This window comes from Hyla sarda, chromosome 7, assembly GCF_029499605.1.
Source record: "Hyla sarda isolate aHylSar1 chromosome 7, aHylSar1.hap1, whole genome shotgun sequence".
Classification (NCBI taxonomy): domain Eukaryota; kingdom Metazoa; phylum Chordata; class Amphibia; order Anura; family Hylidae; genus Hyla; species Hyla sarda.
The window spans coordinates 182,296,952-182,324,721 of NC_079195.1; the positions used below are offsets into that span (position 1 = coordinate 182,296,952).

Genomic DNA, 27,770 nt, shown 5'->3' on the forward strand with positions numbered 1-27,770 from the left:
TAACAAACACGGCCAGAAATACAGAAATAAATACAACAGAATCAAACAAATTCATCAACTCAGTAGGGACTCATTAGGGATATAGGTTGAACTTTATGGACTCTGGTCTTTTTTCAACCTTATGAACTATGTTACTAAAATCACCTTATGGTGGAGAACCCCTTTAAGAGGAGGTCCGTCACCATGGTTTGGGCCACCCTGCGAAAGAGGTGGGTTCTTCAAAAGGCAGGGCCAGATGGAAAGAAGGTACAAGATTTGGTCAGTAATAATATGATGGTAATACGTATGGTGATAATATTCCTCCTTGTATAATTGGTAATATTGGTCTCAATATACTCTTGTTATTTTTTAACTGTATGACTTTTTTTTTAGGGGTACTTTGTTTACTTTTCTTTTTACTTAGAAAGTAAGCTTTTTTTTTTTTTTTGTTTGTTTTCTTTATGACATGTTTTTCTTGTCGTTGTTGCTTAATTGTTGTTTAGAATGTGAATGTGATCTACCATTAGGGTAGGGTTACACATGCCGTATTTTGTTGCGTATTTGCTGCTGTGTATTTTGCTGCTGCATATTTGCTGCAGCTGATTTTTCTAACAACTGACTTCAATGGCGCCATTCCTATTCCATTATTGCTACTTGACTCAACATTTTTTTTGAGTCTAAATGACTCAACATTTTTTTTTATTTCTGACCGTGCTGCCGCAATAAAAATAATAAACTTTAACTTACCTTCTGCCACCGATACTGGTCTCTCGTCCTGCAGCCCTCTTCCTTGTTTTGGGGCCTTAAATGTAAGAATGCACTTATCTAATCGTTGTCCGCAGCGATTTCCTGCCTCGGCTGGTGAGCGGCAGTGTAATGTAGCAGGCCAGGGCACCAGAAAACAGGCCGCTCAGTTTACCACCTGCTGAGGGGGGGAAATTAGCTGACTGCAGACTTACATGTCGGGCCACAGGCATCAGAATTAGACCAGGGCCGAAGCACAATATAGACGCCACCCGGGGATCGGCGGAAGGTTATTTAAAAAGTTTATTATTTTTATTTCAGCAGCCCAGGCAGAAACAAAAAAAAAAACTGGATGACCCCTTTTACAACACTGGCACAGTATATCCTGTAAAAGCCACTGTAAGTATTGATAATGCAAAATTGGGAGGTTAATGCCAACCATTTGGCATCATTAGTAAGGAACACCTTTGGTACATTTCCATCTGATGTCAGGCCTATTATTATCAGTTACCCAATATTCACATAGATCAGTACAATTCTCTAGGTCATTAAATCACCAGGCATCAATTACACAATCAGCAATATTTCTTAATATTTGGATCTCATTCTACAGGAGTATGTACACTGACTGCCAAAAAACCTAAAGGATTCGGATGATGTGAACCAAAACCTTTGTGGGATAAATACTGCTATCTTATAATGGACTTGACCCCCCTCTACTCTAATATCCTACATGAACTAGGGATGGATTGTGTAAAATACTAACTAGAAAGAGAGGAAAAGATCCCCAAGAGCTTAAAAAAAAAAAAAAAAAAAAAAAAAAAAAAAAAAAAAAAAGAACTTTCTATTAACGTTACTAGAATTTATTTAAGGAATAACTTTTTCAAGTACTGTCTGAGCTGCCCACCTAAATTAGCACACAAGTGGTCTATTATGGGGTGGTCTTTTCAAAGTACAGTGGTCCCTCAACATATGATGGTTATTGGTTCCAGGCAGAACATCATTTGTTGAAACCATCGTATGTTGAGGGACATGGATGCTCAACGATACTCACATGTCCCTGCCTCTCCGGCCAGTCAGTTCACCGCTCCTCTGCTGCCGTATCACTACGTGATGACGGCAAAGTAGAGCAACGGAGCAGTAGTGATGCGGCAGCAGAGGAGCAGGGACATGGGAGCATCATTGAGGGGGCACATAAACGGCTCTCTGGTGGCAGCTGAAGCGGTCAGTGCTGCCGGATAGCCATTTCTGAGATGGCCACGACACACAGAAGCATCGTATGTTGATACGGGACCACTGTATACAGAATGTAGGATAAAGTGTCTAATAGAGTCACTGTGTAAAGCACACAAATAATGAAGAGGGAGCTAAAAAAAATCATGTGTTGAATCATCATTTATCATGTGTTGAATATCATGTTTTGAATAACTTGGCCTCGCCATGGCTCCCTTCCCCTCTCATACAAGTTCCTGCTTTATTGCGTTCCAGTCCTCAGAAATCCAGGGTCTTGAAAACGCCTTTTTAACACTTAGTACTGGACAAAAATAATTTTCTACATTAGGGCAGCACAGACATACATAAAATGTACTGTATTTCTTCTTGCCCTAACAGCTATCTAAAAATGTATTGCAGTAGATAGATTCCCTTGAATACACAGATACACCTTTTTAGCATTAGTAGCAGGTATTACAACAGACATTTGCAAATAAATAGCATCAGATATCTTATTACAAGAAACTCAGTTGGGTCAGATTCACATTGTTATGTCTTACAAAAGTTGAGTCATCTGACGCCTTTTCTGTAGTAGTTACGCCACGGTTCATCAGGAAAGGATAGTGCATAAACAATGTGCAAGAAAAACCAGCAAAAAAATCACTCAAGTATCAAGGTCATAATTTTTTGGGGGAAACTATGAAACGGGCAGTACTCAACAAAAATATCTTAAGACTCAACCGCAAAAGCAGCAGACACTTAGTAGGGGTACCATGAAGAGACAAAGGCGGTGGTATAGCTACTATTGCAAACATGGTTACAAAGGTGAAAGCATATACTAGTGATAATATATATCAAGATAGTAAGCCATTGCCCAATACCCTCCTAATGACAATGCAAAAGCAATGAAACATGTAGAGGGGCAAAGTGTTTGTGATTTTTAGCACTGCAGGTTCAATATATTAGGGAGTGATCTCCTAGATACATGCTTAAGTATTTCTTTTAAAGGGGTACTCCACTGACCAGTGTTCCTGCTGCGTTCAGAACATTTTGTTCCAAACGCTGTGCGCACGCTGTGGGGGTTAGCAAGTCTACGGTAGGGGGTGTGCCGGCCATCACGCCCCCTCCCATAGACTTGCATTGAGGAGGCGTGGCCTGACGGTGCTAGGGGGCATGGTCAACCCCCCGCAGCGCACGTACAGCGTTCGAAACTGAATGTTCCGAACGCAGCCGGAACGCTGGCCAGTGGAGTACCCCTTTATCCGTTTCACACAGAATGTTCTTTTATTATTGCACTCATAAAAGTGAAGTTTTAGGGAAGGGAATTATATAAGAGAGGGTTTTTCACCCCAGGCTTAGGCCCGTGGGTTTGGTGAATAATTGTCAAGGGCTCCCAGCCCACCTTTCTCTTGAGGTTTCGCCATATGTGCAACATAGTAAACAGAACTTATTACCACTTACTGTGTGCAACATAAAGAGATTACTAATATCCTGACCCAACAAGTAAGTGACCCATACCAAGGACTTGTCCTTACTAAAACGAGACATGACATATGGATGGGCACCAAAAGTGAGGCCCCCAGCCAATTACACCAGCCAATTTTCAGCATGCTCTACCACCGGGACTTTTTATTAATTTAATGTGTGTAGTTTTTAACTGAATATTTTCACCCGATTATATTTATTTACTCATTTTCATTTTACACAGTGCATTTTTATTATATTTGGGTGCCATTATCCAGTACCCAGCATTTATTACTGTTGGGTCCAAATTGGTGCCCTTTTACGTCTCTTGTACATGCAATTACAATTAATGCTATTAATATCTTGTTGCTTATTTTCGATTAACCAAATGCTAACTACTTTACTCATCCCTCCTGACACAACCATCGCCTGACAGAGACTACAGTTGTCTACAGCACCAACAGGGTCTATTACAATATCATTCTCAATTGGGTCTTTTAATATTAGTAAACACTGTTGAAATCTAGTGGGCATTTAACATTAATATTATCTTTCCATTTACACAGTACAGTAACCCCCCCGACCTACGATGGTCCCGATCATTTCAACATACGATGCCCTCTCAGAGGCCATCGCATGTTGAAGGCAGCATCACCATACGATGCTTTTGTATGTCAGGGCCATCGCATAAACGGCTATCCGGCAGCGCAGACTGCTTCAGCTGCCACCGGATAGCCGTTTACGGTGCCCCGTGTGGTCCGCTGACTTTCACTTACCTGTCCTCGGGACTCCAGCGAGTCATCTTCGCGATCCCCTGCATTGTCGGCGCTCTCCATCGTCGTCATCACGTTGCTGCACACGCCGTCCCGTCATCCAATAGGAGCGGCGTGCGTAACAACGTGATGGCGGCGACGGAGAGCGAGGATGCCGAGGCCTTGCCGGATCGGTGACAGCGATGGAGGGCGACATCCAGGGCAGCAGTGACGAGCGGTGACGGTCCGGAGCGGCGGGGACACCTGAGTACAACCTCCAATACAGCAGTGGTCTTCAACCTGCGGACCTCCAGATGTTGCAAAACTACAGCGGTTGGCTGTCCGGGCATGCTGGGTGTTGTAGTTTTGCAACATCTGGAGGTCCGCAGGTTGTAGACCACTGTCCTATACTTTACATTGCACGGATCCCTCAACATACGATGGTTTCAACAAACGATGGTCCATTTGGAACAGATTACCATTGTATGTTGAGGGACGACTGTATGTATCTTAAGTCATCATTTTTGAATGTCCAACACCGACATCTAGTGGCTATTTTGAGGAATCACATTATTTCAGAACACCTCTCATACTACAACAGCACATGTAGTGGTCAGTAACAATAGTGCTCTCCATCTAAACCTGCAAAGCTTCCAAAATTTTTATTCTGACAACTGTCCGACAAGAGACCCCACCACCCAAGGCTAAAACATAAAATTACAATTGATCATACATACCATATGCTTACATTATACACTGCACTTACCGATTCTGACTTAACTGCCACACTGACGTTTTGCATTTTACATTTGTATTCATTCTAATTATAAATTACTATTCTTCACTGTGGTTTGCATATATTTGAGAAGTGTATATATCTTACATTGCGTTTTTTATTTTATTATTCTGTGAATGTTTCTCTCTGTGCAACAAATATCCAATGGATCCAGCGCAGATGAAGATAGGTATTTGACAAATAAAATGCAAAATGAGCAAAATCAAAAATGTGCAACAGTCCACAAAATCCCTGCCTATAGCCAACACGTTTATGGTGTTACGCTGCACCCTTGATCATTGCCATTAAAAGACAAATGCTTATACTTACCTTTACCTGTGCTGAATCTATTGGATATTTATTGCTACAAGTTTATACTGGATGGAGTGTGTTCCTTGTACAGAAGAATCTGAAAGCCTAAGTGGGCGTTGGGGTGGTTCATTCTCTTTACCACAGGATATTATGCCTTTTATGGGAGACACACAGACAATCCACCTCATGTGAGCTTAAGTGTTGTGTATATGTGCTGTTACGGACCTCAAAAGTAAGTTGTAACATAAAAAAGCGTTATCCTAAATTAAGCATTTGGACTCTTACCCGTATTGTGTGGCTGCTTTGGGAAATTCCACCAACTTTAAAATATTAAAGGGGTACTCCACCCCTAGACATCTTATCCCCTATCCAAAGGATAGGGGGGATAAGATGTCTGATCGCGCTGGGGACCCCCGCAATATAGCACGCAGCACCCACCTATTACTGCTCCGGAAGCGCTGGAGGGTCTGGCTCCCGACCACTGGGACGGAAGATCGTGATGTCACGACTCCTCCCCCGTGTGACGTCACGCCCTGCCCCTCAATGCAAGTCTACTGGAGGGGGCGTGACAGTCGTCACTCCCCCTCCCTCCCCTCCCCAGCGGCGGGACCCCCGCGATCAGACATCTTATCCCCTATCTTTTGGATAGGGGATAAGATGTCTATGGGTGGAGTACCCCTTTAAAGACACAGGGGGAGAGTCATAGAAACTTGCAGAGGAAAAATCAACTAGTTGCCCATAGCAACCAAATTGCTTTTTTATAGATAAAAGGCCTCTTAAAAATAAAATAAGCAATCTGATTTTATTTGGTTGCTATGGACAAATGGTCAACTTTTCCTCAGCACAGGTTTAATGGTGTAAACCCTGGGACTAATATCGTCTCACTAGAAGCACTCAAGCTGGTGTCTCATTGTGGCTCTAAGGTAGATGGCATATGCACACCAGAAGCAGTATTATTATGTTCTAATATGTATTAAAAAAAATTCACACACTAGTTTCTCCAGAATCTTATCAGCATACTATCATAGACATATGTGATGGACTGCAGTGATGCCGGAATATAAGAAATGTACCTCACCCCTCTGATTTGCTTGGAAATCTTGAACCAGCAAAATGGAGCATTTTCAGGGTCACAGTACTTGAAGTTTGCTTTTGAAATTTCCATGTGAGCAGCTGCTGACAAGTAATGCACAAGTAGCTAACTTACTGACGCAAAGTAAGAACCCTATTAACCCCTTAAGGACACAGCCCATTTTGAACCTAAGGACACAGACAATTTTATTTTTGCGTTTTCGTTTTTTCCTCCTCACCTTCTTAAATTCATAACTCTTATATTTCCATTCCTAGACCCATATGAGGGCTTGTTTTTTGCGTGACCAGTTGTACTTTGTAATGCCATCACTCATTTTACCCTAAAATGTATGGTAAACCCCCCAAAAAATGTTGTGTAAGGAAATTTTAACGAAAACCATAATTTAGCAAATTTGGGGGGTTTCGTTTGGGCACTGTACACTTTACGGTAAAAATTACATGTTTTCTTTATTCTCTGGGTCAATACGATTAAAAATGTAAAAAAAAATACTATACCCATGGTTACATACATTTCTATTACTGTACTGCTTTTAAGAAATCTAACTTTTTTTTTACAAAATCAGTACGTTTAGAATTGCCCTATTTTGACCACCTCTATCTTTCTTATTTTTCCGTATTCAGGGAGGTGGGAGGGCTAATTTTTTGCGCCATGATCTGTAGTTTGTTTTGGTATCACGTTTGCATATATGTGACTTTTTGATCGCTTTTTATTAATTTTTTTGCAGTTTGATGTGACAAAAAAGCTGAAATTTTTGACTTTTTTTTCTATGTTTATGCCGTTCACCGTAGGGGATCATTAACATTATATTTTTTATAGTTCGGACATTAACGTAACGATACCAAATATGTTTATTATTTTTTTTATGCTTTTTGTATTAATATGGGGAAAAGGGGTGATTTAAAACTTTATTGGGGGAGGGAATTTTTCTCATTTTTTAACATTTATTTTACACTTTTTTAGTCCCCATAGGGAACTATTTGTAGCAATCATTACATTGCAAATATTGTTTAGTGCTATGCATAAGGAATAGCACTGATCAGTATTATCGGTGAGCTTCTGCTCATGTCTGCAGGAAGGCAGATCAGTACAGAAGACCCCGGGAGACGGACGGAGGCAGGTGAGGGGACCTCTGTCCACAATCTTGGCTGATCTGATCCCCGCGGCAGTGCCGTGGCCGATCAGGTCTGCCATTATAAGTGCTGCTGTTAAGGCGTGCGCTCCGGTCCCCGTCCCCGGACCGGAGCGTTCGCCCTCTCGGCCTTTTGCCCCGGGATCCCGGCGTCAGTGTGACTGACCGGGAGCCCGGGTTCCCTTGTGTCGGGGACGCGGCTGCCGTGACAGCTGGCCCCCGTTCACGCGCAGCGTCCCAGCTCCACTCACCTGGCTTCCCGCTCCTTGCGCCGTCCTTCTCTGCCTCCCGGCGCGCGCGTGCCGCCTTCATTAAATTTAAAGGGCCAGCGCACAGGTAATTGGTGCGCTGGTTCCTCACTTCCCCTGCCTTCCCTATAAAAGGCACCTGCCCCTTCCTGCTCTTGCCAGATCTTTGTGCCCTAGTGCCTCTGAGAAAGCGTTCCTATTGTGTGTATTGCCTTGCCTGTTGCCAAACCCGTTGCTACCGCCTACTCGCCTGTGAACCCTTGCCGCTTGCCCTGACCTCTGCTACGTCCGACTACGCTCCTGCCTGCTCCCTGTGTTCTACGCCATATCAGCTGCCTGAGAGGTTGAGTTGCTACTGGAGGATACGACCTGGTGGTTACCGCCGCAGCAAGACCATCCCGCCTTGCGGCGGGCTCTGGTGAAAACCAGTAACCACTTAGAACCGGTCCTCTGGTACAACCCGCACCATCGCCTCTCTGGTCCAGAGGATCCACTACCAGTCCTGCCGGTACGTGACAGCTGCACTGCCGCAGATGCCATGATCTGTATTGATCTTGGCATCTGAGGGGTTAGTGGCAGACATCAGCACGATAGCTGATGTCCGCCATTACCCGCCGGGAATGAAGCGTGCGCAGCTCCTGCACTCGAGTCACAGCCACGCCGTAAATGTACGGCGCTGTGCGCTAAGTGACGCTATGCAGCACGGTACATTTAAGGCGCATGTCCTTAAGGGGTTAAGCGGACCAATGCACCGATCCTCTAAAATGACACTTGTTTAAAGAGCTATAACCTGAATTATTTGTGCGGCCCTTTGCTTCTATCATTTGTTGGCCGCACATCACTTATTATTAATATTATTAATAAGAAAATTTATTCTTTGTTCTATCCCTTATACATTGTATCAAAAGGTACCTGACTAATATTCTCTGGACTGCTCACATCATCTTCTATACAATCTTCTGTGCTTGAAAATCTCTCTGGGGTATTCACGCCACAAGACTCATCTGTCAAAAACATGTGCAGGGCAATTAAAGACATGGGGGAGATAGTTAAAGGAATTTGTGACACAATGGCTCTGATTTACTATTGTAAACCCGACCTGTTTTGTTGTGTACCAAAGTGTGTCACATTGCTCCACAAATTGTGTTTGTGCCAGAATTACGCCAAAAACAAAAAAACAAAAAAAACTCAAACATCAGTATATACTGTGGAAAAATACCTGTTGGAAAAATACCTGTTGGGAAACAAAACCCACAATGAAAACTACACTCCACTCTTAGTAAATGAAAGCCAATGTGTATGACATTTTAAAATAAATCACTTGAGGAGAATGTGAGAATAAAGTGGCACTCACCAAGTCCAGCGTTTCATGCAAAACTTTATTCCATGCGAGGTGATGAAGTTACAAGTGCGGGGAAGACAGGAACGCCGGGGAGCCCGGCTAACAGGTCACAGCCGTATCGTGCTTGCTGCACTTCCTCAGACCGTCCCCAGGGGACGGTCTGAGGAAGTGCAGCAAGCACGATACGGCTGCACGATCCTTGTATAAATTTTCTAAGAATTACCAAATTTTTGCTGACTATGTAAAAATATTATAAATTCATTTATTTCATATAGTAAATACAAGACATAAAAGGTATGATGAAGTTTGTTCAGCTACGACTGGTCAATTCACACATGGTATATACCGGTACTTTATGTGAATTTCACACCAAATGTCTGCAGCAGGGCAAAGTACAATTCAAATGTACAGGGTTTTACAAAACTTGTGCATATGCCATATTTATTGTGTGTTTTGAATCTGCAACTCAGATGGAGAAATATATTACATGCAGATTTTGGTGCAGATTTTTAACCTAGTTCTCCATTATATTTTCTACGCTATGAGTAATTCTAGCATTACAGTGCTCAAAAGAACCCAAAAAGTGTCAAGCAAGGGGATGAAAATTAGCATGAGTAATCTCCGAGAGGACTCAAGGAGAAGAAAGAAACCACCACACGTGTCATACAGACAAGCACTTACCCTGTGGTTCTTCTATGCGCCTCTCACTCTTGGCTTGCAGACCTTCATGATCTATAAATTTCCATATCTGTAAAGATACAATAGGTTGTGACACCTAATATTCTCAAAGTATTAACTAGACACCTACTTTATAATGTGCCAACAGTGTTTACCTCTCCTGTAAGTAGGTAAATTACTTTATTGCTTAGATGAAGAATCTTTTCACAAGACTGGGTGTCAGAAGGAAAATCTATCACGGGGTCTTCGTCCCTGCACGATGCATCTATTACACTAGCAGAAATCCTGCATGCAACAAGCTCGCCAGATTTCTTCACAACCATAAAATCCTGTATGAAAAAAAAAGGGGGGGGGGGGGTTTCTCATTATATATATATATATATACACACACACACATACACTTTAATCATCAATCCTCAGGAATGTGTAGATTGCTGCGAGCCCTGTTGCTGGTCACTTCTGTACCCTGCTGCTGAATAAATTGTCTAATAGATGCAATAAGAAAATGCACTGCTACCTCACTAAGCTTCCCTGAATCCACACTTAGGTGCACAATGTACAGCTCTCTGCCCCGAGTATATTGCCCTAAATTAGTGGTGCTCAATCTCTCAATCTGATAAGATTTGCAGCAATCTCTTGGTAAGAATGAATGAAGGCACTCACCAGGTGGCATAGGGCAAAGTCTGTTTATTTCAACAGCATGGGAATAAGATGCAATGGCCGACGGGCCGTTTCTCACCGCTTACAGGTGCTTAATCCTGACCTATTAAGCACTGTCTTAGGTTGGGTTCACACCACGTTTTTCAAGTACGGTAACCGTATACGGTTTTCCGCAAAAAAATGTATACGACCGTATCCGAAACCGTATGCATAGAGAATGCATTGTAAACTGTATTCCAAATGTTGTGTACGGTTGCATCCGTTTTGCCCCGGATACGGTTTTGCCGATTTTTCAACCGTAGGCAAAAACGCTGTCGACCACGTTTTTGCCTCCGGTTGGAAAACCGTATGCGGTTCTTTTAGCATTGTTGTCTATGAGAACCGTACACAGAATTTCAGAATACGGTTGCACACGGTTTTTCTAATCCGTTTTTGGAGTTGACACATGCGCAGATTGGAATTTCAATAGAACAATAGTAACTTTATTAAATTGCTGGAAAACTAATTCCAACAAAATAGCAAAACCGTTGGCAAAAACTGATGCAAACAGATAGAACCGTACGGGGAAAAACCGTATACGTTTTAATTTGGAGTCATACGGTTGCATACGGTTTTTGCCATATGTTTTTTAGCGGAAAACCGTATACGGTAACCGTATTTGAAAAACGTGGTGTGAACCCAGCCTTACCAAGAAATTGTCTAATAGGACTGATGAAGGTAGCTAGAAGACATTTAAATGGTTAAAGTTGGTAACATACTGTTACACTGTTAGGTTACTTCTATCCATGTGGCCACATTAGGAGGGGTATGTGACTATAAAACATCACCCAGCCTTCTGCACTGTGCCTGCAGTGTGCTCCTAGGGAGGAGGCTGAATGACGGAATGGTCGCATGCCAATCCACACTTCGCCATGTCATTTACAGGATCACAGCGCAGATGGAACAAAGAAGGAGGGGAATCTATTCAACAGGGAAACATTTTATTTTAACAGTGTGACAGTCATTCATATGTCTTTGAAAAACATGTCCAGAGAGTGGACAACCCCTTTAATGTAAACTTACATATAGCATGCCACATGTACTAAAGAAGTGGAATTATGGTTAAGAATGTATATAGTTTATATACTCCAGAATACTATTTCAACAGATATGTCATGTGACATAACTCCCAGAATCCCTCACCTCCCCTGTCAACAGGTAGATGATCTCCAGAGTGAGGTTAAATATCCTCTTAGTATTCATTTCCTTCTCCATCTGGAAGCTGGAGCGCGGCCTCTGATCCAGGATGAAGGTGCTGTCCTAGAGGTGACCGCTGTAAACAAAGACACAAGTGGAACCAGTTACGTGAAAATAATTTAAAGAGCAGAAAGCCATCGGTGAGTGGGGTGAACTATCCAAAGAAATTTGAAAGCATCTACAGCATCTACCTTAAGGCGTACCTGTCATCACTGAGCCAAAAAAAACAAAGACAAAACAAGAACACTGTAGTCATTCTTTGTAATGGTCTCTGATCATTTTCAGCCTCTTCTTTTTTTGTTGTTTTGGTCTTCCCTGTGGCCCTAATCACCCATTATCTTCTGCCTAGGACTCTGTTCTCCTGGACTCTGTGGGCATTCTCAGGCAGTGGTGATGTTTGCCCTCACTGCTTTACACTTCATGTCCCTTAGTTGCCAAGATGACAGCAGCCAATCGGCTGCAGGCTCCCCCTACAGCAGTGGTCTTCAACCTGCGGACCTCCAGATGTTGCAAAGCTACAACTCCCAGCATGCCCGGACAGCCGTTAGCTGTCCGGGCATGCTGGGAATTGTAGTTTTGCAACATCTGGAGGTCCGCAGGTTGAAGACCACTGCCCTACAGCTTTCCTCTCTGTTCACCTTAACCCCTTAAGGACTCAGGATTTTTCCGTTTTTGCACTTTCGTTTTTTTCCTCCTTACCTTTTAAAAATCATAACCCTTTCAATTTTCCACCTAAAAATCCCTATTATGGCTTATTTTTTGCGTCGCCAATTCTACTTTGCAGTGACATCAGTCATTTTACCCAAAAATGCACAGCGAAACGGAAAAAAAAATCATTGTGCGACAAAATCGAAAAAAAAACGCCATTTTGTAACTTTTGGGGGCTTCCGTTTCTACGCAGTGCATATTTCGGTAAAAATTACGCCTTATCTTTATTCTGTAGGTCCATACGGTTAAAATGATACCCTACTTATTTAGGTTTGATTTTGTCGTACTTCTGGAAAAAATCATAACTACATGCAGGAAAATTTATACGTTTAAAAATGTCATCTTCTGACCCCTATAACTTTTTATTTTTCCACGTACAGGGCGGTATGAGGACTCATTTTTTGCGCCGTGATTTTTATCGGTATGATTTTTGTTTTGATCGGACTTTTTGATCACTTTTTATTCATTTTTTAATGTTATAAAAAGTGACCAAAATACGCTTTTTTGGACTTTTTAATTTTTTTGCGCGTACGCCATTGACCGTACGGCTTAATTAATGATATATTTTTATAGTTCGGACATTTACGCACGCGGCGATACCACATATGTTTATTTATTTATTTTTTTACACTTATTTTTTTTATGGGAAAAGGGGGGTGATTCAAACTTTTATTAGGGAAGGGGTTAAATGACCTTTATTAACACTTTTCTTTAACTTTTTTTTTGCAGTGTTATAGGTCCCATAGGGACCTGTAACACTGCACACACTGATCTCTCATCCTGATCACAGGCGTGCATTAACACGCCTGTGATCAGCATTATCGGCGCTTGACTGCTCCTGCCTGGATCTCAGGCACGGAGCAGTCATTCGTCGATCAGACACCGAGGAGGCAGGTAAGGGCCCTCCCGGTGCCCGATCAGCTGTTCGGGACGCCGCGATTTCACCGCGGCGGTCCCGAACAGCCCGACTGAGCAGCCGGGATACTTTCAGTTTCACTTTAGAAGCGGCGGTCAGCTTTGACCGCCGCTTCTAAAGGGTTAATACCGCACATCGCCGCGATCGGCGATGTGTGGTATTAGCCGCGGGTCCCGGCCGTTGATTAGCGCCGGGACTGACGCGATATGATGCTGGATCGCGGCGCGATCCCGCTTCATATCGCGGGAGCCGGCGCAGGACGTAAATATACGTCCTGCGTCGTTAAGGGGTTAAAGGGGTACTCCAGTGAAAACATTTTTTTTATATATATCAACTGGGCCCAGAAAGTTAAACAAATTTGTAAATTACTTCCATTAAAAAATCTTAATCCTTCCTGTACTTATTAGCTGCTGAATACTACAGTGGAAATTATTTTCCGTTTGAAGCACAGAGCTGTCTGCGGACATCATGAACACAGTGCTCTCTGCTGACATCTCTGTCCATTTTCAAAACTGTCCAGGGTAAAAGGAAATCCCCATAGCAAACATATGCTGTTCTGGACAGTTCCTAAAACGGACAGAGATGTCAGCAGAGAGCTCTGTGTTTCAAAAAGAAAAGAATTTCCACTGTAGTATTCAGCAGCTAATAAGTACAGGAAGGATTAAGATTTTTAAATAGAAGTAATTTACAAATCTGTTTAACTTTCTGGCACCAGTTGATTTAAAAAAAAAAAGTTTTTCACCAGAGTACCCCTTTAAAGGGGTTATCCAGGAAAAAACTTTTTTTTATATATATATTAACTGGCTCCAGAAAGTTAAACAGATTTGTAAATTACTTCTATTAAAAAATCTTAATCCTTTCAGTACTCATGAGCTTCTGAAGTTAAGGTTGTTCTTTTCTGTCTAAGTGCTCTCTGATGACACGTGTCTCGGGAACCACCCAGTTTAGAAGAGGTTTACTATGGGGATTTGCTTCTAAACTGGGCGGTTCCGGAGACACGCGTCATCAGAGAGCACTTAGACAGAAAAGAACAACCTTAACTTCAGAAGCTCATAAGTACTGAAAGGATTAAGATTTTTTAATAGAAGTAATTTACAAATCTGTTTAACTTTCTGGAGCCAGTTGATATATATATATATATATATATAAATTTTCCTGCATAACCCCTTTAAAGATACACAGAATGGAGAAAAGCAAAACTGCATACACATCTCTACTATTCACACACAGCTTAGCCCAACTCACTCACCTCTGCTGAACACACATACAGCTTCAGTACATACACACAAAGCCCTATACATACACTCAGCTCTGCTGGACACACACCGCTTCAGTGTATGGCTCCTACACACTCCGCTCTGCTGGACACACACACAGCTTCATTACATGGCTCCATCTCCCCATCCTTACCTTAGTACAACATTATGAAGAGAAATGCTTGTGTAGGAGATGGCAGACACTACGGACAGCCTCTGCATTTTAATCTGCTATCCCAGGAGCTTTGCCTCCTCTCACACTGTGCTCTGCATAGTGATTGACAACCCCAACCCAGGGCTAAGCCCGCCCCCACTTCCTGCATTCAGACTGGGCAGGAGAATTACACCAGTCGGTTTACAGATAGAGAGAGGGAGAGAAGAGGGAGAGAGGATATGGGGAACCCTAGTGGCCACAGTTTTAGGATAGATTTTCAAGGGTAAAATGGCCAAAAAATAACGCAAGTATATTAGATGTACTTATATTCACAGGCACTAATCAATTATTGAAAGTAAAAAAATGAATTTATAAAAAGTACATTTACACAATTTCTGCCCAGTGTATTAGGGGCTACTGGCACTAGGACCACACATATCCACGCTGTCGTAGAATTACACAAAAAGAATGAACTTCATGCTCAATATTTTCTATGGAAATTCTGCAGCAAAAATTCATCAGCACAATTTCCGCAGCAGAACTGATAGCAATAGGAGGCTGCTGCAAAGGTGAATTCCAAGCAAAAAATCTGGGTGGAAATTCTCAGTGTCAACGGGCTCTCTGGGTCCGTCCACACTACTGAATTTTCACAATGACTTTCCCCTACTTCTCCATGCAAAAACCATAGCGCACAAGTAATTTGAGGTAGATTTAAGCAGAATTTCCACATAGAAATTCTGCCTTGAATCCTAATGGAATCAAAGCCCCATTAATGTTCATAGAAGGTCCTGAAAATTAGTATTTTATATAATATGAATTCAGTGAGCGGAGATTCCGTTTGACGGCCGCCACCGAAAATATTTTGGCGACAGGCACTGAGCCGTCACCATTGACAGCTGTGCAGTGCTCACAGAATCAGCGCAAAGAATGAACATGTTCTTTCTTTGCGCGGAATAATTTCAGCGGCGCCGCTGAAATTCCGCAGTTTGAACGTACACTTAAAGGGAACCTGTCTAGAGATTCTACCATATGTAACACATGTGAATTTTAATTCCCTACAATTTTTTTTCCATGGTACATTTTGCACTTCTCACTATATATATTTTTTTTTTTTTTACACACACACATGCTCTGATTTGTCTGGTTTTCCTCAGCTTAAATCCACTACAGTTTCTGTGGAAACCTTAGTAATTATGTTGGGTTGTCGGGGACACACCTCTTTTCACGGCCACCATGCCCCTTTTTGGGATTCTCTCAGTAAAATGGAGAGTTAGTCGGGTTTTTTCAATTCTGGCGAAAATTCTGGCGCACATTCTGGTGCAGATAGAATTTCTGCCACAATGTGCCAGAATCTGGCGCACTACCCGACAAAACATGTCGAGTTTAGAACAGTAAATTAGGGCCATTATATATGGTAAAATCTTGTTCCTCACCATCCCTGGGGGACACAGAGATGGTGGGGATATGATGTTAGAAAGTGTTCCCTAGGGGGGGGGGGGGGGAGTTATACTTGCCTTCTTGTGTTCTCCGGCTGTAATCTCGCCCCCTCTGGATGATTGACAGTCTGCGTTACAGCTCTGCTCCATAAGCAGACGGAGCAGAGTGATGATGTGGGCAGTGCCTGTGCTGTCAATCACACTGAGGGGGTGTGATTATAGCTGGAGAACATGGGAGTAAGAAAAGCTCTCCGCCCAGGGGACTACTTACAGGCCCATCGGGGGATCATTCCTAACATCAGTAGGGGCTCATTAGGGATATAGGTTAAACTTGATGGACTCTGTTTTTTTTAACCTTGTAACTATGTATATATATATATATCCTCACAGCCCTGCGGGAAGGAGTGTCTTTCCCGAGGATGGTGAGGAAGAAGATTTTACCATATATATAACCTGTTGCCATGTGTTATATATGGAAGAATCACATGACATGGTACTATTATAAAATATAATTTTAAGACCCTGTATTTACAGGGCAGGAGACAGGTATGGAGCATTGTGCTGTGACACACACACAACATGCATTGATAACACCGCATGATACTACTCTATGGTCCTCTCCGCCATCATCATAGCTCACTACTACCAAATGTGGTGCTAATAAGATCAGAGAGAGTGACACTATACTGTGAAATCTTCCAGATTTCAGTACCTTGTTGCAGCGGTGCCGATCAGAGAGCCGACCCATTAAAAAAATAATAATAATAATAATAATAATAAAATAAAATAAAATAAGAGGGTGGTACTTCAAAGAATTTACCTAGTGGAGATTTGGACAGAAGCGCTCAACATGCCCACAAGAAGGAAAACACATTGGAGCCAGTGGCAGGATTATAATGCTGCTGGGGCAAAACAAAAAAGTAAGAGAACGAAGCCATTCAAAGTCCATGCTAATATAGAATGATGGTCACTATAAATTATTAATAATAATTATTAAACTGAATACACAATTTTTTGTGAATTGTGAATCTCCAAAATCAGTTTGATAAGTCACCCAGCCCTACTGTGATAGAACCCACTCAGCCACGTATTATACAAGCTCACAACCCTATTACAGTGTGCAATAGATAAGGAGAGACCATATACATGTGTGTCTAGGGTGCATGGTTTATGAACCTAGCATATGAAAAGAGATGAGCGAACTTACAGTAAATTCGATTCGTCATAAACTTCTCGGCTCGGCAGTTGATGACTTTTCCTGCATAAATGAGTTCAGCTTTCAGGTGCTCCGGTGGGCTGGAAAAGGTGGATACAGTCCTAGGAGACTCTTTCCTTAGGACTGTATCCACCTTTTCCAGCCCACCGGAGCACCTGAAAGCTGAACTAATTTACGCAGGATAAGTCATCAACTGCCGAGCGGAGAAGTTCGTGACGAATCGAATTTACTGTAAGTTCGCTCATCTCTACATATGACCAGTCTTGCCACAAACACTTCTAAATATATGCACTGTCACATTTCCCCCAAAATGTATCATTCCTCGTATATCAATATTTAAAACTTGCATGTAAAAGATATAAATGGCAGGAAATATACACAAAGCTTCACTGTGTTGTCATTGTATAAGATGAATGTGTGTCCAAGTCTTATGCACACTACTTGTTCCTGGCACATCCACCAGTTCCCAAATATCCAAAACAGTTCCTGCTACTCCCCATCTATCCGACACCAGTCACGCACCTGCTACTCCTTTCCGGTACATCTCAACCCTCTGCCCAGATACCTAGCACTGTACCCACTACTCTCCTAACAGCTCCCAGATAACCAACAATAACTAACACCCACCTATTCCCAGAACTGTACCCACAACTTCCTACAGCAGTGTTTCCCAACCTGGGTGCCTCCAGCTGCTGCAAAACTACAACTCCCAGCATGCCCGGACAGCCGAAGGCTGTCCGGGCATGCTGGGAGTTGTAGTTTTGAAACAGCTGGAGGCACCCTGGATGGGAAACACTGTCCTACAGACTCCCCTCTAACCAATACTGAACCTGCCTCTTCATCCACCGATATACAGCACTTTGACGTCCACTCCCCGCAGACATATTCACTTCCTTCCCGATACCGATATTGTACCAGCTACTCCCTACTGACTCCCTTCTATCCATATACCCTGCACTGTACCCATTATTAGCAACCACAAATTAGCGAATCACACTTGGCAAAATTATGTGCTTTTTAGTATTCATTATTGCAAATACAGATACGGAGAGTTCTCCATTTTCCAAATGCATATAGATACAAAAAATATGTGTCACCCACAGTGCTCTCTAAAACGTCCGACAGTCCTTGTACAGCCTCCGGTGTAGATTTCACCCTTCAGCGGCATTACGGAGCCGACTTTCCTTCCTTCCTCTCACAAAGGTGTAGACAGGTGAGTGATTGCCGGACTCTTCCGACGTTTCGGAGGACACGCCTCCTTTCTCATTTGACCCTATCGTGCACCCATCACCAAATACATAGTATTTCATCTCTCGCGAGAACTCCGTTCTGAAAATAAGATGACATATCGTAGCAGCGATATTCAATCAGATGTTACAGTTAGTGCTGGGCGATATGACCAAAAATGAGTATCACGGTATTTTTCTAAAGTATCACGGTATTTCACTGTATTTTATTTTTTTTTTTACATTGAGACTTGCATTGAGGTGGCGTAGCGGAACTAAATGGGCTTTTGGAACTAAATGATCTGAACACTGGGGCAGTGGAGTACCCTTTTAAATAGATGTAACAAACAACCCTACAGCCTCCAGCTGTTGCAACACTACAACTCCCAGCATGTTGGACTATATAGTAGTGTATAGTATAGGTCAGTGTTTCCCAACTAGGGGTGCCTCCAGCTGTTGCAAAACTACTACTCCCAGCATGCCCGGACAGCTGGGAGTTGTAGTTTTGCAACAGCTGGAGGGCCTATCGTAGATATAGTATATTATACAGACCCCTGTCCATCCCAGAACCCTGACTCACCTTCCCAGTTGCTGCAGGGACCGTCCAGGGAGGGTGGTCCGGGCCATCCATCCTTCCTGTAGTGTCCGGCGGCATTCCGGGTGGAGGGTAAACCGGTCCGGTGTGTCCTTCTCCGGGGGTCCTCTTCTCCACTCCGGACAGGCTCCGGCCTAGTAACGCTGCATAGACGCCGCTGCGCAGTGACGCCCGTGCGCAGCGACGCACCTGACGTCACGGCATAGCGGCGTCTATACAGCGTACTAGGCCGGAGCCTGCCCAGAGTGGAGAAGAGGACCCCCGGAGAAGAAGGACAGCCCGGACCGGTTCATGCCGCCGGACACTACAGGAAGGATGGATGGCCCGGACCACCCCCATTACGGGTAAGTTAAAAAATTTTTTATTGACTCGGAGGGTGGGGGAGGGGCCCGACCGGTATAGCGGTATGGGCAAAAATCCATACCGTGGGAGAAAAAAAAAGCGGTATCCGGTTCATACCGGTATACCGCCCAGCACTAGTTACAGATCACAGAAATACTGAAAAATTACAAACTTCATTAAATCCGTCCGGACTCAATGAGTTTAACTTTTCTATCCAATATACTTCTCTTTGTAATAACCTTTTTATACTCTCATCTGAACACCCTTCTATATCTTCAATTACCATCAAGCGTAATTCGCTGGGTTGGTGCCCAAACTCTAAGAAATGTTTAGCAACACCTGTTTCTCCAAACCTATTGGCTCTTTCCATCTGACTTTGATCTGCCACATTTTTCATATTCCGGATAGCACTACGATGTTCGTTAATCTGGCATTTTACATTTCTCATTGTTTGCCCTACATAAACTCGACCACAGGGGCACTTTAGCATGTAGATTACGTGTTTCGAATTACAATTATACCAACCCCTCAAGGGAATTTTAAACCCCTTTAACGGATGACTTATTGCTTCTGTTTTAATGATGCTATTGCAATTCTGACAACCCAAGCATGGGAAGGTACCTTTCTTTTTTGCATCCAGAAATGCATGTTTAGTTTTTTTCTTCTTTTTTGTATCTGCACAGACCAAAAAATTAGCCAGGGATTTACCCTTTCTGTAAATAAATCTCGGTTTTCGGTCAAAAATCTTCCCATACTTGGGGTCAGCTCACAATAATTCCTGGTTTTATTTATCTGGCCAGGTAGGTTAGTTGATAGGTCCCGCACCACTTGAGAAACCGTGGCATGGTGTGTGGGCTCAGGTATGTCCTTCATATAAGGATATACTGGCTATTGTCTCAATTTTACATCAGTTTTGAGGGTTAGCTAATGTCATTGTTACATCTACCACAGTAGTGAATCCATATTGTGATCCATAGGTGCGGGTTCTCTACTCCAATGTAGGTGCACAACTGCACTTGGGGTTGAGCACCTTGTATCACCTTAGATCACGCTAATGTAATTCAGCTCGCAATACACCCCAACACTTGTCTACAGTTTTTTTTTATTAATTGTGCATGACAATCGTACGTGGAAACAAACGAAATATTATTTTCCTCTTGTCCTTTCCTCTTTTTCTTTTTTCTCTGTCTTAATTGTTCCCTTGGTATTTGTTGAAGCTCCTCTCCTACCCTTCTTACATCTTCTTCTCTATATCCACGTTCTACAAATTTCTGCACTAACATTTCCTTATTTTTAACATATAATATTGCTGCTACTATATGTCATCTCTGTTTTTAAACATAAAGCATTTCTTGCTTTGATTTTAATACGAATCTCTTATTTTCAGAACGGAGTTCTCGCGAGAGATGAAATACTATGTATTTGGTGATGGGTGCACAATAGGGTCACTTGAGAAAGGAGGCGTGTCCTCCGAAACGTCAGAAGAGTCCGGCAATCACTCACCTGTCTACACCTTTGTGAGAGGAAGGAAGGAAAGTCGGCTCCGTAATGCCGCTGAAGGGTGAAATCTACACCGGAGGCTGTACAAGGACTGTCGGACATTTTAGAGAGCACTGTGGGTGAAAAATATTTTTTGTATCTATATGCATTTGGAAAATGGAGAACTCTCCGTATCTGCTGTATTTGCAATAATGAATACTAAAAAGCATTGGAAAAACCACATAATTTTGTCAAGTGTGATTCTTTAATTTGTGGTTGCTATTAGTTACGAAGTTGGAGCCTTCGCTTATTCACACTTATACCCCAGTGCCGAATTATAAGGTTTGTCTCCCTGTTCCTGTACCCTTTATTCCCTTATGAAAGCAGAGCAATGAAGATAGAGTGCAAGGACTTGGAAATCCTAATTTAAAAGAAGCGCGACATCCAATGGAATAAAGTGGTGGAGACAGAACTACCTTGAATGAACTAAGACGTAAGATTTACTAATCCATGTTCACAGAAGAAGCGTTTCAGCTCTGTCTAAGAAGTACTTCAAGTAAGATAACCAATATAAAAATGTATTCCACCCATATACCCAGCACTGTACCTACTACTCCCTACTGACTCTCCTCTACCCATATACACAGCACTGTACCTGCTACTCCCTACTGACTCTCCTCTACCATATACCCAGCACTGTACCTGCTACTCCCTACTGACTCTCCTCTACAATATACACAGCACTGTACCTGCTACTACTCCCTACCGACTCTCCTCAACCCACATACCGTGGGGATCAAAAGTTTGGGCACCCCAGGTAAAAAAATTGTATTAATGTGCATAAAGAAGCCAAGGAAAGATGGAAAAATATCCAAAAGGCATCAAATTACACATTAGACATTCTTACAATATGTCAACAAAAGTTAGATTTTATTTCCATCTTTTACACTTTCAAAATAACAGAAAACAAAAAAATGGCGTCTGCAAAAGTTTGGGCACCTTGCAGAATTTATAGCATGCACTGCCCCCTTTGCAAAGCTGAGACCTGCCAGTGTCATGGATTGTTCTCAATCATCATCTGGGAAGACCAGGTGATGTCAATCTCAAAGGTTTTAACTGCCCAGACTCATCTGACCTTGCCCCAACAATCAGCACCATGGGTTCTTCTAAGCAGTTGTCTAGAAATCTAAAACTGAAAATAGTTGATGCTCACAAAGCTGGGAAAGGCTATAAGAAGATAGCAAAATGTTTTCAGATGTCAATATCCTCTGTTCGGAATGTAATTAAGAAATGGCATCAGGAACAGTGGAAGTTAAAGAAAGATCTGGAAGACCAAGAAAAATATCAGACAGAACAGCTCGCAGGATTGTGAGAAAAACTATTCAAAACCCACGTTTGACTGCACAATCCCTCCAGAAAGATCTGGCAGACACTGGAGTTGTGGTACACTATTCCACTGTAAAGAGATACTTGTACAAATATGGTCTTCATGGAAGAGTCATCAGAAGAAAACCTCTTCTACATCCTCACCACAAATATCAGCGTTTGAACTTTGCAAATGAACATATAGACAAGCCTGATGCATTTTGGAAACAAGTTCTGTGGACCGATGAGGTTAAAATTGAACTTTTTGGCCGGAATGAGCAAAGGTACGTTTGGAGAAGAAGGGGAACAGAATTTGATAAGAACCTCTGTCCAGCTGTCCCTACTGACTCTCCTCTACCCATATACTCAGCACTGTATTATCTACTCCCTTACTGACTCTCCTCTACCCATATACACAGCACTGTACCCGCTACTCCCTACTGACTCTCCTCTACCCATATACACAGCACTGTACCTCCTATGCCCTACTGACTCTCCTCTACCATATACACAGCACTGTACCTGCTACTACTCCCTACTGACTCTCCTCTACCCATATACACAGCACTGTACCTGCTACTACTCCCTACTGACTCTCCTCTACCCATATACACAGCACTGTACCTGCTACTACTCCCTACTGACTCTCCTCTACCCATATACACAGCACTGTACCTGCTACTACTCCCTACTGACTCTCCTCTACCCATATACACAGCACTGTATCTGCTACTCCCTACTGACTCTCCTCTACTCATATACCCAGCACTGTACCTGCTACTCACTACTGACTCTCCTCTACCCATATACTCAGCACTGTACCTGCTACTCCCTACTGACTCTCCTCTACCCATATACCCAGCACTGTACCAACTACTCCCTACTGACACTCCTCTACCCCTATACCCAGCACTATACCAGCTACTCCCTTCTGGCTGTCCTCTACCCATATACACAGCACTGTACCTGTTACTCTCTACTCATATACCCAGCACTGTACCTGCTACTCACTACTGACTTTCCTCTACCCATATACACAGCACTGTACCTGCTACTCACTACTGACTCTCCTCTACCCATATACCCAGCACTGTACCAACTACTCCCTACTGACACTCCTCTACCCATATACTCAGCACTGTACCATCTACTCCCTTACTGACTCTCCTCTACCCATATACACAGCACTGTACCTGCTACTCACTACTGACTCTCCTCTACCCACATACACAGCACTGTACCTGCTACTCACTACTGACTCTCCTCTACCCATATACCCAGCACTGTACCTGCTACTCTCTACTGACTCTCCTCTACCCATATACCCAGCACTGTACCTGCTTCTCCCTACTGACTCTACTCATATACACATCACTGTACCTGCTATGCCCTACTGGCTCTCCTCTACCATATACACAGCACTGTACCTGCTATGCCCTACTGGCTCTCCTCTACCATATACACAGCACTGTACCTGCTACTACTCCCTACTGACTCTCCTCTACCCCTACCCATATACCCAGCACTGTACCCGCTACTCCCTACTGACTCTCCTCTACTCATATACACAGCACTGTACCTGCTACTCACTACTGACTCATCTACTCATATACTCAACACTGTACCTGCTACTCCCTACTGACTCTCCTCTACCCATATACCCGGCACTGTACCCGCTACGCCCTACTGACTCTCCTCTACTCATATACCCAGCACTGTACCTGCTACTCACTACTGAATCATCTACTCATATACTCAACACTGTACCTGCTACTCCCTACTGACTCTCCTCTACCCATATACCCGGCACTGTACCCGCTACGCCCTACTGACTCTCCTCTACTCATATACCCAGCACTGTACCTGCTACTCACTAATGACTCTCCTCTACCCATATACACAGCACTGTACCAGCTACTCACTAATGACTCTCCTCTACCCATATACCCAGCACTGTACCTGCTACGCCCTACTGGCTCTCCTCTACCTATATACCCAGCACTGTTCCTGCTTCTCCCTACTGATTCTCCTCTACTCATATACCCAGCATTGTACCAGCTACTCCCTACTGACTCTCCTCTACTCATATACCCAGCACTGTACCTGCTACTCACTACTGACTCTCCTCTACCCATATACACAGCACTGTACCTGCTACTACTCCCTACCGACTCTCCTCTACTCATATACCCAGCACTGTACCGGCTACTCCCTACTGACTCTCCTCTACTCATATACCAAGCACTGTACCTGCTACTACTCCCTACCGACTCTCCTCTACTCATATACCCAGCACTGTACCGGCTACTCCCTACTGACTCTCCTCTACTCATATACCCAGCACTGTACCTGCTATGCCCTACTGGCTCTCCTCTACCATATAAACAGCACTGTACCTGCTACTCCCTACTGATTCTCCTCTACTCATATACCCAGCACTGTACCAGCTACTCCCTACTGACTCTCCTCTACCCATATACCAAGCACTGTACCTGCTACGGACTCTCCTCTACCCATATACACAGCACTGTACCTGCTACTCCATACTAACTCTCCTCTACTCATATACCCAGCACTGTACCAGCTACTCCCTACTGACTCTCCTCTACCCATATACCAAGCACTGTACCTGCTACGGACTCTCCTCTACCCATATACACAGCACTGTACCTGCTACTCCATACTAACTCTCCTCTACTCATATACCCAGCACTGTACCAGCTACTCCCTACTGACTCTCCTCTACCCATATACCAAGCACTGTACCTGCTACTGACTCTCCTCTACCCATATACACAGCACTGTACCTGATACTCTCCTCTACCTATATACACAGCACTGTACCTGATACTCTCCTCTACCTATATACACAGCACTGTACCTGATACTCTCCTCTACCTATATACACAGCACTGTACCTGATACTCTCCTCTACTCATATACACAGCACTGTACCTGATACACTCTACTAACTCTCCTCTACCTATATACACAGCACTGTACCTGATACTCTCCTCTACCTATATACACAGCACTGTACCTGATACTCTCCTCTACCTATATACACAGCACTGTACCTGATACTCTCCTCTACTCATATACACAGCACTGTACCTGATACACTCTACTAACTCTCCTCTACCTATATACACAGCACTGTACCTGATACTCTCCTCTACCTATATACACAGCACTGTACCTGATACTCTCCTCTACCTATATACACAGCACTGTACCTGATACTCTCCTCTACTCATATACACAGCACTGTACCTGATACACTCTACTAACTCTCCTCTACCTATATACACAGCACTGTACCTGATACTCTCCTCTACCTATATACACAGCACTGTACCTGATACTCTCCTCTACCTATATACACAGCACTGTACCTGATACTCTCCTCTACCTATATACACAGCACTGTACCTGATACACTCTACTAACTCTCCTCTACCTATATACACAGCACCCACTGACTTCCCCCTTCTCACACTCTGGGAAATAACACTGCATCCGCCAACATGTCACTCTGTAGCTCCCCCTGCACAGATATGTAGTACAGCTTCTCGTACCCACCTGTGCCACATACCCATCTCTGTACCCGCATCTCCTGCTGTACACCCACATGTCCCCAGAGAACGGGCACAGTAGCCTGAGCTCCCCTCCAGGACTCTGACCGCAGACCTAATCCTGTGCCCGACTACTCTCCTCATACTGAGCTCTGTGCCCGCTCTCTGTGTAGATACAGTCAGACCCAAAGAACGGTACACACCTCTCACTCACGACCACAAAGCTGCGGCAACTGTGACGTCACGTGCCTCAGCGGAACACCAGAGGAAAAACATACTAAAACACAACCAATCCGCCATTTTCTCGGAGACCAACAGGAGCGTTAGACTTCAGTGAATGAGATTACGTCGAATCCGCTAAGATAGAAAAAGAGCGGCCATCTTTTCTAAGGGCTCCTGTTGTTTCGTCATAGTAATTATAAATGTATTCACCTCCTAATGTGATTATGATCATTATATTGCAATTTACAGGATGACTTAAAATGATTGTGTAAAAGTGATGTCCTGTAGTTAAAGTAACATCTGTGTTTAATGGGCAGTGACTGTAACTCCATGCAAAACTGGCTTAGCAGCCCATGGCAACCAATCACAGCGCAATAAGCTGCAGTATGAGGTATCGTACGAAAACATCTGCATTGTAAACAGTACATATTCCATCTTCTTCAGGAGATAAAACTAGATGACAAACCGAAAAGCTGTGACGTCTGCATTGACTTGCAGGGCTGATTGGAAGAGGAGGGGGTTAGGCTGTTGTTCAGCGATAAGTCAAACTTTCACCTCAGAGGGCAGGTCAATTGTGACGTTAGAATTTGAAGTAAAAAAAAAAAAAAACACTTAGTCCAGTGCTGAAAAACTTATCCCCTATACAAAGGATAGGAGATAAGTTTCAGATTGCGGGGGTCCGACCGCAGGGATCCCCTGCGATCTCCTGTATGGGGCCCCGGCAGCCCGCGGTAAGAGGTCGTATTGACCGCCGCACGAAGCGGCGGCCAACACACCCCCTTATTACAACTCTATGGCAGAAGGGAGATTGCCAAAGGCAGCGCTACAGCTCTGCCATAGAGTTGGATTGAGGGGCGTGTCTTTGACAGTGTCCATTTAACCACTAAGGGACCAAGGGCGTAAAGGGATGCCATCGCTCCCTGGTACTTAAGGACCAAAAGGGCGTACCTGTATGCCCGTGGGAATTTCGGTTCCCGACGCGTGCCAGGTGGGGACCAGACCGGGGTGACTGCTGATATCTATCAGCAGGCACCCTGTGCAAATGCCCAGGGGGGTCCTGAGACCCCCCCCCCCCCATGTCAGCAAATCACTGGTGAATTCACACCGGCAATTTGCAGTGTTTCCGGGTCAGACGGGTCTCCAATGACCCGGAAAATAAGGGGGATCGGGGTTGTTGAAGACACCCACGATCCCCCTGAAGGGATAGCAGTGAGGTGGCAGGGGTGCCACCCCTCCTATCCCTGCTATTGGTCGTTCAGAAGCGACGACCAATAGCAGATCGGGGGCGGGGGGGTTAACGTTCGTTTCCCCCGATCTGCCCACCCACTGTTGTCCGGGCAGAACGGGGGAACTGACGGGGACCGGTGCCGAAGGTCCACTCACCCATTGGCGGCAGCAGCGGGCGGCGACCGCCGGCAGCAAAGGACGGTGATGCGGCTCCCTGGATCCTACGGAAGCCGGTGAGTTTCTTAGCAACATCTGGAGGGCTACAGTTTGGAGACCACTATACAGTGGCCTCTAAACTGTAGCCCTCCAGATGTTACAAAACTACAACTCCCAGCATGCCCAGACAGATGTTTGCTGTTTGGGCATGCTGGGATTTGCAGTTTTGCAACAGCTGGAGGGCTACAGTTTTGAGATCACTGCAGAGTGATC

At 43.8% G+C, this 27,770-nt stretch overlaps 1 protein-coding gene across 7 annotated transcripts in view; it reads right to left on the bottom strand.

Annotated features, from left to right (window-relative positions):
• The window catches only part of LOC130282825 (zinc finger protein OZF-like), a 127,235-nt gene extending 100,543 nt beyond the window's left edge, over nt 1-26,692 (bottom strand). For 2 of the 7 annotated variants that reach the window (XM_056531640.1, XM_056531639.1), the window contains exons 1-5: nt 25,900-26,080; nt 11,571-11,700; nt 9,884-10,057; nt 9,732-9,798; nt 8,621-8,712 (exon numbers count right to left, since the gene is read on the bottom strand). In XM_056531640.1, coding sequence (XP_056387615.1) covers nt 8,621-8,712; nt 9,732-9,798; nt 9,884-10,057; nt 11,571-11,642 — 405 coding nt within the window. In that variant the 5' untranslated portion in view covers nt 11,643-11,700; nt 25,900-26,080. The other 5 variants (XM_056531635.1, XM_056531634.1, XM_056531633.1 and 2 more) reach the window with 5 other exon arrangements.
• Between the last annotated feature and the right edge of the window lie 1,078 nt (nt 26,693-27,770).